This window comes from Anabrus simplex, chromosome 3, assembly GCF_040414725.1.
Source record: "Anabrus simplex isolate iqAnaSimp1 chromosome 3, ASM4041472v1, whole genome shotgun sequence".
In the NCBI taxonomy this organism is placed as follows: Eukaryota; Metazoa; Arthropoda; class Insecta; order Orthoptera; family Tettigoniidae; genus Anabrus; species Anabrus simplex.
Window position 1 is genome coordinate 25,460,479 of NC_090267.1, and position 14,639 is coordinate 25,475,117.

At 40.0% G+C, this 14,639-nt stretch overlaps 1 protein-coding gene across 1 annotated transcript in view; it reads left to right on the forward strand.

Moving 5' to 3' along the window:
• LOC136866965 (serine protease inhibitor dipetalogastin) overlaps positions 1-14,639 on the forward strand; it is a 305,131-nt gene that overhangs the window by 242,305 nt on the left and 48,187 nt on the right. Inside the window, exon 3 of the mRNA XM_067144054.2 lies at positions 4,618-4,765. Coding sequence (XP_067000155.2) covers positions 4,618-4,765 — 148 coding nt within the window. The remainder of the gene's footprint in view (positions 1-4,617; positions 4,766-14,639) is intronic.

A 14,639-nucleotide genomic window follows, 5' to 3' on the forward strand; every position in this document is an offset into this window, starting at 1 on the left:
TATTTTAGATTCTTTCAGTTTTTCATTCCAAATTCTTACAATTTTCTCCATGACACAATTGAAAAGGAGTGGAGATAGACCATCGCCCTGCCTGACACCTGTATTTATTTTGAAAGGTCGAGATACTTCACCCATAAATTTTACTTTCGAGATAGTGTCTGTAAGTGTTTCACGAATTAGGTTTGCCAATTTAGTTTTAACTCCAAATTCACGGATTACTTTGTCTAGGGTTTCCCTATCAACAGAGTCAAAAGCTTTTTTAAAGTCAATAAATGTTACAACTGTGTCTTTGGAGTTTATTAATCTGTGTCGAATTATAGATTTCAGGTTGAAAATCTGTTCGGAGCAAGATCTTCCTTCTCTAAATCCACCTTGATATTCACCCAATTGACTGTCCAGTGTCGATTTTACTCTATTTAGTAGTATTGTTGAGAATATCTTGTAAGCAACTGGCAAGAGAGATATACCTCTGTAGTTGTTGACATCCTGCTTGTTACCCTTCTTGTGTATTGGGTGTATTAGAGCCACTTTCCAATCCTCTGGGATCTTTTCTGTTTCCCAAATTTCTTCAAATATTATTTGTAGATCTTCTATAATTTTTGGTTCAGCCCATTTTAAAAGTTCAGCTGTTATGGAGTCTTCCCACTAGCTTTGTTATTTTTAAGATCTTTTAATGCTTCCTTTATTTCTTCCGCTGTTGGAGGTGAATCAGCTTCTATATTTTCCTGAATTACTGAAAATTCTAATTTATAATTTGGCTCAGGGCAGTTCAGCAGGTGTTCGAAGTGTTATGCCAGAATCTTACAATTCTCGGCATTGTTAAGGCCAATATTACCATTTGCATCTCTGAAGCAAATACTCCGGGATTGATAACCTTTCAGGTTATTCTTAAAGGTCTGATAGAAATTTCGGGAGTTATTTCTTACAAAATTATTCTCAATTTATACTAGCTGCGATTTTTCAAAAGATCTTTTAACCTGCCTTATTATTCTTGCTGTTTCCTTTCTTTGTTGTTTAAATAGCTCATAGTGTTCATTCTTTCCGGAACATTTACATTTTTTCCACTTTTTCGTTCTTTCCATAAGTGCTTCCTCACATACGTTATTCCACCATAATTTCTTTTTAGTTTTAACTGATCCAAATACTTTCTTCGCTGCACTATTAATCTGTTTAGATAATTCTGGCCATTTGCCATGCCGAGTTATTTTAATTTCTTCCTGAAAGTTTTCTATAGTTGCTTATGTAATGTTGAGCCTATCTATGTTATATTTCATTAACTTTCTCGGCCTTCTTTGATTCCTGCGAGATAGAAGCTTTAGCTTAATTTTAGAGAGGTAATGATCGGAGTCAAACTCCCCACTTCTTATTACTTTAACATTCATAATTTCCTTAATACTTTTTTGAGAAATAGCTACATGGTCCAACTGAAACTCACCTAACATCGGATTTGGGGACACCCATGTTTTAGCCTTTCTTGGAAGTTTCTTAAAGAAGGTCGTCATTAATTTTAGGTGAAAGGATTTACAGAGATTAATTAGTCTCATGTCATTTTTGTTTGTTCTTTTGTGTGCCGGATATGCCCCTACTGTTTTGCTGAAAACTTTTTCTTTGCCTATCTGTGCATTAAAATCATCTAGTAGAATAATAACATTTGATTATGGAATTTTTGACATTTCATCATCTAGAAGACTCCAGGATTGTTCAGTTTTACTTGGGTTCTTGCTATTAACTTCATTTATTGGTGCATGGCAGTTAACAAATGTGTACTTTTTGTTCTTGCATTTATTTATTTATTTATTTATTTATTTATTTATTTATTTATTTATTTATTTATTTATTTATTTATTTAGTAGTGATATGTAAAAATCCTTGTGAATGTTGTTCATGTGATTAAAGTACACAAAGCTTCCGTGGCTCAGGCGGCAGCGCGCCGGCCTTTCACCACTGGGTTCCGACGTTCAAATCCCGACAACTAGATGTGAGATTTGTGCTGGATAAAGCGGAGGCGGCAAAGGTTTTTCTCCGGATACTCCAGTTTTCCCTCTCGTATTTCATTACAGCGACACTCTCCAATATTATTTCATCTGTCAGTTATTAATCATTAGCCCAGAGGAATGCGACAGACTTAGGCAGCCGGCACACTTCAGATCCTCATCGCTACATGGACATTTAGGGGTTGTAGTAAGGATGTAAAAGAAAGGGCCTATACGTATCTGGTAATAATAATAAGAATCGTATGGTCTCAGCTACCGTGTGCAGACATTTCAATTTGTCGCCATCTGGCTGTCTGCTCGTCAATTTCGACGTTCCATTTTACTCTAGGCCCACTAGATGGCAGACCAAGTAAACCGAAACTCTCTTGGGAGTCTATGGCGGAGATTTGATGAATTTTGTAGGGTAAACAGCAAATGTGTTACCAGAGATCTTTTACATGCCGACATCGTACGACATGGAGTGTCGAATGGACTTTTGACCGCCTTTCAAAAATCCGACTACCTCTGCCGGGTTTGAACCCGCTACCTCGGGGTAGCCACAGAGGCAGCTACTTATCTGGTAAGAGCACAATTAGAGTAGAGTGCCATTGCACAAGAACGTGAACTGGAAAAGATCCGAAAGAAAGCAGCACGGTTTGTTCTGGGTGATTTCCGACAAAAGAGTAGTGCTACAAAAATGTTGCAAAGTTCGGAGCTGTCAGTGGAGAGATGGCCTGAAATAATATTAGTGGGAGAATAAGCTTGAGTGGAGGTTTTCAAGACAGGAAAGATCTGCCACCACAGTCTTAAATCCAGGTCATTGATTGATTGATTGATTGATTGATTGATTGATTGATTGATTGATTGATTGATTGATTGATTGATTGATTGATTGATTGATTGATTGATTGATTGATTGATTGATTGATTGATTGATTGATTGATTGATTGATTGATTGATTGATTGATTGATTGATTGATTGATTGATTGATTGATTGATTGATTGATTGATTGATTGATTGATTGATTGATTGATTGATTGATTGATTGATTGATTGATTGATTGATTGATTGATTGATTGATTGATTGATTGATTGATTGATTGATTGATTGATTGATTGATTGATTGATTGATTGATTGATTGATTGATTGATTGATTGATTGATTGATTGATTGATTGATTGATTGATTGATTGATTGATTGATTGATTGATTGATTGATTGATTGATTGATTGATTGTGATGCCTAACATGAGACTATGTAAGGAAGCACGGTACATTAATACTTGGTTTGTAGAACAACTACGGTAGAAGTAAAGAGAACGTAAAATGTAAACATGCAGGACCCGTCCTGCGCCATAGCATTCTTTATAAATAGGTCAGAAAACTTGTCTTGTTTTGCCTGTCCTTTTCAATGATTTTATAAACTTTTAATAAGAAGTGCGTTGCATTTCTTAATCAGAATTCATCCATTCTGACGTCATCATGCCGTTTATTTGGTAAAAATATATCCATATATGCGCTTTTTTTTATCCTGCAGTTCTTGATGTAAAGCTTGGTATTGTGTCCTTGAAGGCAAGTGTCCTATATAAAACGGTTGTCTTGTGAGCTCGTAGGTTAGTCTCGAAGGAGACATTTTTGTCAGGCAGAGAAGTTTTTTTTTTTAAGATACATAGTCTTCACCCTTTCTAGTGTAGCGAGGTTATCGTTCGATAGGTGTTCAGAGATAATGTTTAAGGCATATGTCACGATGGGGTCTGTTTGTACGTAGACTTTTTTCTCTCAGCAGCATGTAAGTGATTAAGAACGCTCTGCCATCTGTTGAATATATTTGGAAGCTGGGAAATGTTAGAGAATCAAAGAGGATCTAGCAGGGAATAGTATTCTTCCGTGTTCAGAGGAAATGGATACCCTCTGGCTTGACAGGTAGTAATCAAACTACTACTACTACTAAAATGTTTTCATTCCTCCCCTGAAGGGGGAGGCGGGCCACTTAGACGGTGATGCCGTCTCTCAGGCCGGGAGATGTTCAAACAAGGTGAGGGGGTTGACGACCGTGGCCTATACTAGGAACTGTACCGGCATTCGCCTTACTGCAGAAGAGTGGAAAACCACGAAAAAACCATTCTCAGGATGAATTATCAGCAGAGGAGTACACCGCTCCTCAGTAATCAAACATGGCTGCAAGCAATGACATTACTAAGGATGAAGATCATATACGAGTATTAGAATATTAATGAAAGTGTGAGTCGCTTGGCAACCGCTAAGTACAGAATGTACTGCGGGTTAGGGTGAGTCTTCGACTGCAATTACTGGAGTGATCATTTAATGATATGATTTTATGATTACTGAAAGTTGGCTGAACTTGAGACCTATCATTGTGTCATGATTCACCGGGAGGTAATTCCGGAGAGAATAAAACAAAAAAGAAGCGAATCGGTCCAGTAGAACGGGCGGACGGATTTGCCAAAGCCATTTTTAGTAAACTCTTATAATATGTGGAAGATTATTGTATTTCTGTTTCAGTTGTGTATTTAATAACCCACTCAGGGCAACAAACCGTACTGGTCGCTGTTGCATTCGATGTTCCCTGTTATAAAATAAACAACTTGAAATACAAACTGTGCTGTTCTCTTTCTAGGCGTGAAGGAGGCGACGGATGAAACGCTCTGCCTGCGCTCTGCCGGTGGACGCTGTGAACACCGCTGTGGGAAGGACAGAGATCCGGTGTGTGGAACTGACGGCAGGACGTACCTCAACAGGTGCATGCTGCAGGTGGAAATCTGCAGGTAAGTTCCCTTCCTGTAAACTCCCGTAGCTAACACCAATACAGAATGACAGTCATCATCATTTTACAGTTCCAAATTCCCAGGTAGTGTTGGCGAGCCTCTTTCACTCTGCCTGAGATACGTTCTCTTCAGACTTAGAAAGTAACTGAGTAAAAGTAACGCAATTACTTGTAATGATTACATTTCCACTTGCGATCGATATATTTTACAAAATACAATTTCTACTGGTAATCGATACCTTTAACAAATACAATTTTTACTTGTGATCGATACCTCTTATAAAATACAATTTTTACTTCAGATCGATACCTTTAACAAAATACAATCTTTACTTGTGATTCCTTTCTTCTTTCTTAATCCGTTCACCCTCCAGGACTGGTTTTCCCCTCGGACTCAGTGAGGGCTCTACCACCTCGAGGCCTGTGTCCTGAAGCGTGAGACTGTTGGTTGGGGCATACAACCAGGAAGCAAGAACATTACCTCGTCGAGGTGGTCTCACCTGCTATGTTGAACAGAGGCCTTGTAGGGGGACGGGAAGATTGGAAGGGGTAGACTAGGCAGAGGGAAGGAAGGTGCCGTGGCCTTAAGTTAGTTGCCATTTGCCTGGAGGAGAAGTTGCAAACCACGGAAAACCACTTCGAGGATGGCTGAGGAGGGAATCGAAATTGCAATGGTTACAATGGTTACATTGTAGTGACTGATACACATCGCTCGGAAGCAGAAGATAACTTTGTCACTTCTATTACAGCATAGCAAGTAGCATCAACAGTTCAGAATGAACTACTTTCTCATCCCTCCAGTACCGCTAAAGACATTCCAACGATGTTCTTGGAATAAAACTGAGGCAATCCTTCAAGTGGCCCTGTAGGGCGGCTTTTCAGTAAATGCAAAGTGTACGTACTCCCCGCTTAAGAGGGTGATGATTAGCGATGACAATTTTAAGAACTAATTTATTTATTTTCAAAGTAAATAGAAAATCATGTTCAAACGCTAAAATTCATTAACTAAAATAAAAATGATGCTTAAGAGCATTTCGAAAATTCCAAGGTATCATGTTCAGTCTCATCTGGTGAAGACAGCCACTTAATGTCTCTATATTAAGAAAGTAATATCGTCGCTCCTATATTCTTCCTATCCACTGTTTCCCTTAAGATTGGTCACTCTCCCCACACACTCCACAGTCCATCAGAACAATTGTCGTTGAGTTCAAATTACAATTAGAATTACTTAACAGAATTTTAGTCTTAAGGAAATCACTGATTTTCTCTCGTGGGATTGAATTAATACAAAAGTTTGTAAGGCAAAGGAATGTATCGTCGCAACTATGCCAAAACCACGAATGTGACAACACACGTGCAATGCACTATCTGATAACGCCCTGGACCAGCTCTCGTAACAGCTGTTTCTCGATACCAGTCAGCTCGTGACCGTGCCTTAGGGTAAGATCGCTTTCGAGTATTGATTGTCCATAACCAGATTTGCTTTTTTATGTATTTTACATTCCCGTGTTCTTACTTGCTGGAACTACCAGTGTTCTCTATTTGCCACCGTCTTCGTGGCTACTGTGTCAGTAGTTGGATAGAACATCGAAATGTTGCCATGTAGGAATCCTTTTTATCGATCTGATAGAGCTGTTATCTATCAGCGAGAGGATAAGTAGTTTTTGAGTGACCTTGAGAACCCCGTCAGAAATCTTTGAAATGCACTACCTTGGCCGGGATCGAAGTGACGTGCCTAGGGTAATTTAGTCGGACGATATGCCGAGTATCCAGCGAAACAGCCAGAGGGATTCATAAAAAACATCCGTAATAAAAAAGGAACTGGTGCAGGAAATTGGACATTGTAGAGAAATTGTATCTCACTTTGAGGCCCGTGGAGAAATTTTTTGCCTCGTTCCGGTAATTCGTAGAGTTATATCTGAGTTACATCGCTCCTGTCTCAACTTTCTGGCACCACAGGCAGGCTCGGGGGCAGGACGCGTTATACAAACACATGCCAAATGCAATTTAGCTCAGGTGTCAGTTTCCTTAAACACAACGATCGAGATTGTCCGACAGATTCTCAATTGGATTCAAGTCCGGAGAAATAGAGGGTCAGGGATTTATCTGGAAGTCTTACTCTTACTCTTCCAACGAATGTCTGACATGTTTGGCCGTGTGAAATGTTGCATTGTCTTGTTGGTGAACCCTATCTGGCCAACGGAAGACGATCTGTATGTATGAGTGTTTCAATGTACTCATAACCAAATCGGTTGAGTGTGAATGAGTATTTCCAGAGAATGTCACGAAAACATTCCTCACACTATAACTTTCCTACCACCAGCTTTTGTTCTTCTAGCAGCGGTTACAGTGTATATAAAGCGAGATAAGGTCCATTACATTTCATATTAGTTCATGCACTAACAGTTGTGAATTATCAGTCTACATATTTGTTAAGGAATTAAAAGCTAATAACATTTGAACAAACAAACGAATTTCCACGGCGTCCTACTTCGAAATAACGTTGTAAAGAAATGTGCAATAAAAGGTAGGTAAACAATTGTTCATTGTTTCTAATCTTTGGGAATAACGACCTGTGTTTCACTCTCTATAATTGGCACATAATATTGAGTACAACACGTATAAACATGCCTGCAGGTGGAGTCGAACGAGCAGCTCAGTTACAAGGCCAACACTAGCCAGGTCTCCATTGCTGCTATTAGCGAACCATCCTGATTAAAACAGGCTTATTAACCCTTGTCCCATTTTCTTGGAGTGGGCAGTTCACGTGGATTTAACCAAGTTTTACGGCCGGATACCCCTCTTGGAACTAACCCAATGTGGTGGAATGCATGCGTGTTTTATAGTGATTGGTAGTGTGTTGTGTATCTAGGTGAACACCGAATCACAGATATTAAGCATGCATAGTTAAAAAAAAGTCGGCTTGGCCGGCAATCGAACCCAGGGATCTCTGATCCGATGCCCAGACCATTCAGCCAAGGAGCCGTAGAGTGGTTTGTCATGATGGGAATAGAGAACATAATTTCGAGCAACTGTTCACACAACATAACCCCGATGTACGGAGACCAAGAACATGCTGGATGGCCTATGTGCAGTACGTTGTAAGCTTACGATCTGCTGATGCCATTGACCACACGAAATGGAAGGCCCGATGAAGAATTATGGCGGACCCACATCTTGACGCGAAAAAGCAAATGAAGAAGAAGAAGAAGAAGTATTGGGCTGGAGGTCTATCTGGAATTAGTGTAATCAATTTTCCGACATCATTGTAACCATGACAACCACTGTTCGTCTATGTACACTCGGTCAGTAGCGACACCTTCTCACTTGCGCTTTCTTCCTGTAAATAAAAGCTTGAGAAAAATCTCGTATTAAGTGAATCCCGTTCTACTGCTTAGTGCACAATTAAAATTCTTGAACTGGCAGGAAGAAATTTACGCTCCCATACAAAAAAAATGGAATTTGGATCAAAAGGCGAACTGCAGAACTTTATAGTTACGCAGATAGTTTCATCAAAACGTACGGAAGAGACATTTGAAGAACTTTGGACACATTTTAAGGATGTATAAATATAGACTCACAAAAAATATTCAATGCAATAAAATCGCAAAACACGAGAATAAACTGGCAGGAGAAAACAATAGGGGACCTGAGTGAATTGAACATCAGGGAAGACATCACAAAAAATCGCGAAGTCTTCAGGATCTCAGTATATAAACACACATTTGTGGTCCAATCTATCAGCATGGCTGGTACAAGTGGTCAGAAGAACGGAAGAGGCAACACCGTGAGTCCATGAAGAGATTTTGGAAGAAGAATAGGAAGGGGAAAGTCATCAAGCTAATGAACAAGTTCCAACGCACTCTATGAATGGGGTTAATAGAACAGGAATAATAATAATAATAATAATAATAATAATAATAATAATAATAATAATAATAATAATAATAATAATGGTACAAACAAGTGGGAACAATGAAAGGAAGGTACTCGGAATAAGGAGATAACGGCTAAGAATGAACTCGATGGATGAGGCAGTACGCAAAAACCGGCTTCGGTGGTAGGGTCATGTGAGGCGAATAGGGGAGGAAAGGTTACCTAGGCGCATAATGGACTCTGTTATGGAGGGTAAGAGAAGTAGAGGGAGACCAAGACGACGATGGTTAGACTAAGGTTCGAACGATTTAAAAATAAGAGGTATAGAAGTAAATGAAGCCACAACAATAGTTGAAAACAGAGCATTGTGGCGACGTTTAGTAAATTCACGGACACTTGCAAACTGAACGCTGAAAGGCATAACGGATTATAATAATGATGTGTGTATGTATAATCTTCCTTCTTTCTTTCTTTCTTTCTTTCTTTCTTTCTTTCTTTCTTAGTCTGTTTATCCTCCAGGCTTGGTTCTTCCCTCGGAATCAGCGAAGATCACACCTCAACGTCCTGAGGGGCAGTGTTCTGCAGCGTGAGACTGTGGGTTGTGGGATACAACTGGGAAGGAGGACCAGAACCTCACCTAGACAGCCACACTTGCTATGCTCAACAGGGGCCTTATGGGGGATGGAAAGATTGGAAGGGATGGACAAGGAAGAGGGAAGTAAGCGGCCGTGGCCTTAAAGTTAAGCACCATCGCGGCAATTGCTTGGAGGTGAAGTGGGAAACCACTTCCTGGATGGCCGAGCTGGGAATCGAACCCCATTTACTCAGTTGAGCTCCCTAGGCTAAGTGGACACCGTCCCAGCCTTCGTACCACTTTTCAAATTTTGTGGCAGCTGTCCGTGCTAACCACTACACCATAGAGGCGGACCACATGTATAATAATAATAATAATAATAAGAAGAAGAAGAAGAATATCATATTCCAGGAGGTCTAGAGCGTCTTTTATTTTCTCATTCTTTTGTGGATATGCTCATTTTACTTTCGGTTTATCTTAACTCTATTTTCTCCACTGTTGGCTACTAAGAGGGTAACAATCAAAGAATCTGCCCAAAAAGGTATTCGCGATTATTTCCTTTTCCGTGTACGAGTACCAAGTTCCTCCTAAGTCAAGATAATAATTATCATCACCATTAAAATCATTATCACACCTAGACGCGAAGGTCGCCCAAGGGTGAGGTCTAGGGTAGGTCTTTATCCGAAGGTGTTATGCTATCAATCAATCAATCAATCAATCAATCAATCAATCAATCAATCAATCAATCAAACAAACAATCAATCAGTGTGGGGGTATGACACTCATAAGGGCAGGGCTGAGGTGGGAAAATATGTGAAACTAATCGAATAATGTTATTGGCTTTACGTTCCAGGAACTACTTTTGCGGTTTACGGAGACGCCAGGGTGCCGGAATTTAGTCCCGCAGGAGTTCTTTTACCTGCCAGTAAATCTACCTACACGAGGCTGACGTATCTGAGCTCCTTCAATTACCACTGTACTGAGCCAGGATCGAACCTGCCAAGCTGGGGCCGGGAGACCAGCGCCTCAACCGTCTGAGCCACTCATTCCGGCTAAAAATATTCAACATTAAAATCGAATACATAGGACTCGGGGTCGCTGAGATTAATAGTGACACTCCGGACGCCGTTTGAGTCAAAACTCAGTTCTCATTAGCACGAGGGAAGAGGGAGGATAAGGGATGAAAAAGAAAACATCCAAAATGGCCAAGATAAGTGTGGAACCTACAGTTTTCGGGGTCGCTAGGCTGTCCTAATGACAGTTGGAATCAAGTACGTCACATCTGTATCGCGACGCGTAAATACATACAGTTACACTTATTTTTTAGCAGATAAACTAATCCCCAGACAATCTGGACTTCCATCAGGACAAAGATTTCCCGCGGAATATAAATAATCTAAAACTTAAAATTGAAACTACAAAATAGTTCGTAAATTATTAATCAATGTTACAATAAAGACAAGCACGAAACTTCACTTCACATAGAATTAACAGGTAATACAAATTGTAGTAAATATTAAAAACATTACCTGGGAAGCGCTGGGTGGTACAATCAGTCTCTCGTGAGTTGGAACGAATCGACCCGTCGTTGTGCACAGATCTGATACTCCCATCCATTCAGCTATGCAATTCTTTATACAGACTTGTATTGCTGGTTGCCGTCAAGTGACTTTACTGGGGTAACAAGATTTTCGTTTCTTTGTTCCCGGAAAATTCAAACTGGGTTAATAACGTTATTTTATCTTACCTAAAATTAAACCAAACCCTAGTGTGCAACAGCACCGAGGGGCTATGACCTACCAAGCGACCACTGCTCAGCCCGAAGGCCTGCAGATTACGAGGTGTCATATGGTCAGCACATCGATTTCTCTCGGCCGTTATTCTTGGCTTTTAAGACCGGGGTCGCTGTCTCACCGTCAGATATCTCCTCAACTGTAATCACTCACCCCCCCCCCCATAAATTCGCATTGCAAGTAAAATTAAAAATCCGATGTTCTAGACTTTCAGGAAAGCAAGTCAATGTTGAATACATCCTAGGGATATGAGCTACGAATGTTAGGTAAATAAAATATAATAAAGTATAACAATATATTCTTTAGTTATTCCTAAAAATTGCAATCCTTTTCTTAATTTTTTTCATCCGCTCGATTAGATTAGCACTTTGCCTTTCTTCTACCACTGCGAGCACTAATGTGACTCACTGCAGAATTTCACTTAAGCCCTTATCACTACATTCGGTGTGCACATTTTTCAAAATAAGAAACGCCTGACAGTATTGAACCAAGGAACACATTACGAAAAGAATTTGGCTAGGATTTGAATTTTAAAAACGTGTAAAGAAACAAGCCATTTTAGTTTTTTTCGGAACTGCATTTAGGCATTTTCGAAATTTGATTTTTTAGTTTGATAGAGCTATCCAAGATTCGGGCCTTTTAGCCCTTCAACTTTCTGCACAATTGACGAAATTGCTTAATTTTACGCTTTTCGTAGTACGCCTGCTAAGAAATGGTTTCAACAATCAACTTAACGGCAAAATTCTGGCATTATGATGTCTTTTTTAAGACCATGAACAGTTAAGGAGATTTAGACTTCAGTGTCACGTTCAATTCTGGTTGAGGTAGGTGGTCTCCGCGTGTCGTTGGCTTCTAGTACTCTTGCGAACTACTGCGGGACAAAGTTCCCTCACGTTCTCATAAAAATCAATAACCCTTGAAATGAAATAATACATTACATACATCTTCATATTAGACTGTTATACCTTTCAGCATTCAGTCTGCAAGCCTCTGTGAATTTACTAACTGCCACCGCAACCCTCTGTTTGTAACTAGTTCTGGGGCCTCGTTTATTGCTATATCTTTTATCTTTGAATCGTTAGAAACTGAGTCTAACCATCATCATCTTGGTCTCCCTCTACTTCTCTTACCCTCCATAACAGAGTCCATTATTCGCCTAGGTAACCTACCTTCCTCCATTCGCCTCACATGACCCCATCACCGAAGATGGTTTATGAGAACAGCTTCATCTATCGGGTTCATTCCTAAGTTATCCTTTATCTATTCATTCCGAATACCCTCCTTCCATTGTTCCCACCCGTTTTACCAGGAAATATTCCCGCTACTTTCATGTATGTTATTTCTACCTTGCGAATAAGATATCCTGAGTCCACCCAGCTTTCACTCCCGTAAAGCAAAGTTGGTTTGAAAACAGACCGATGTAAAGATAGTTTCGTCCGGGAGCTGACTTCCTTCTTGCAGAATACTGTTGATTGCATTAGCTTTACTGCACCTTGATTCAATCTCATTTACAATACTACCGTCCTGAGAGAACAAACATCCTGAATAAAGAAAATCCACAGCCCGTTTCCCAGTCATTTCACAGGGTCAGGAATATAATGAATGAAACCCCCATCTAGCGGCGAGGATGGGAATTGCACCGGCTGCCGAAGCCTGTGGCACTCCTCTGGGTTAATGATTAATGAAATGAAATTATACTGGAGTGTGTTGCTGGAATGAAAGATGACAGGGAAAATCGGAATACCCGGAGAAAAACCTATCCCGCCTCCGCTTTGTCCGGCACAAATCTCACATGGAGTGACCGAGATTTGAACCACGGAGCCCAGCGGTGAGAAGCTTGAGTCACGCAGGTTCTCACATCGTAAATACTGTACTTGAAATTATCTACCTGTTCCAGCTTTGTATCGCCAATCTGACATTGAATTATCTTGGATCTTACCTACTGACATCAATTTAGTCTTGGAAAGGCTAATTTTCATACCATATTCGTCACACCTATTTTCAAGTTCGCAGATATTAGACTTGCACGCTGTCGGCACAGTCTGCCATTAAGACCAAATCGTGGCTCGCTGCTGTAAGTACCTTGAACCAAGAACTCATTTTACCATCAATTCTCACTGCAGCCCAATGCCTTCGATTGATTGTAATAATCTACCCTTAATCCTCGAGTATGGCGAATGTATATTGTTATTCTTTCTCCTCTTCCTCCAATACTCCTCCATCTGCTCACTGTGTCTCCTTTTCCCCTCCTCGAACCATTTTCAGCCTGTCTCCTTTCCCTCGCCCCCAGCCCCCTTGCAATCCTTCCATTCTGAACACTTTCTTTCTAAAAATCCTCTCTCTCTCTCTCTCTATGTTGGTGCTTCTTCTCTTATATTGTTTCTTTCCAAATCTGTCTTGACTTCTTGTTACAAACACATTTAAAGATCTGTTTGGTTAACATGTTGTCATCCATTCTATAAATGTCCAAAAAAATATCAATCGCCTCTTCCGCATTGTTCTTGTTATATATTTTATGTTCCGGTACATTTCATCATTACTTTTTGATTTCCAGAGCTCTGTAATTCTTAGTGGACCAAGTATTTTCCTTATAATTTTTTCCACTACTTCTGTTTTGTTCAGTACTAGGCATTCACTCGCTTATAGGCGTTGTTGTTGTAGTGTTGTACTTTAAAGCTTTTACACCGAGCTCGATAGCTGCAGTCGCTTAAGTGCGGCCAGTATCCAGTATTCGGGAGATAGTAGGTTCGAACCCCACTGTCGGCAGCCCTGAAAATGGTTTTCCGTGGTTTCCCATTTTCACTCCAGGCAAATGCTGGGGCTGAACCTTAATTAAGGCCACGGCCACTTCCTTCCCACTCCTAGCCCTTTCCTGTCCCATCGTCGCCGTAAGACATATCTGTGTCGGTGCGACGTAAAACAACTAGCAAAAAAAAAAGCTTTTACATAAACACTTATTATTATTGATATTCCTAGTTACACCATATGCTCTTTCCATCTTGTGTATTCTTTCTTCCACAGCGGGCTTCTCGAAACCATTTTCTTCAATTGTTTCTTCCAAATATCTAAATGTCTTTACCTTCCTTATTCGACCAATTTCTGTTATTAGAATTTGTGGAGCATTTTTTATGTTTACCATAAATTTTATTTTTTCTACAAAAATTTTTGAACCTGTTCTCTTGGTTATTTCTTCCAAGAGGTTGACTTGCATTGCTGCATTTTGCAGGTTTCCTGAAATTATGGCAAAATCATATTCTAGACAGTTTATCTCAACACATCTGTTCTTTATTTCCAGTGTTAGTGGTGACAGCTTGTGTTCTGAGAAGGTGCTAACATTAGGGCCTAGGAATATAGGAACATTCCCAGAGAGGAAGCTTTCCATCTGTAAATCCATCCGTCTTTTATTCACTGACAACAACATATGAACAACATTATGTATAACATTATAGCTGAAACACTCTTTAAAGGTAAACCAATAAACTTCTATTGGCCTCTTACGTATAAGACAGAACAGTAGATCTGTTATCCCCAGAAAATATAATAGAGACAAGTAGTTAGCATTAAAGAAAAGAAACGGCCTTCAACTGGCCATAGGCCCCTGGACTACGAACCCGGCCCATCCTGACAGCACA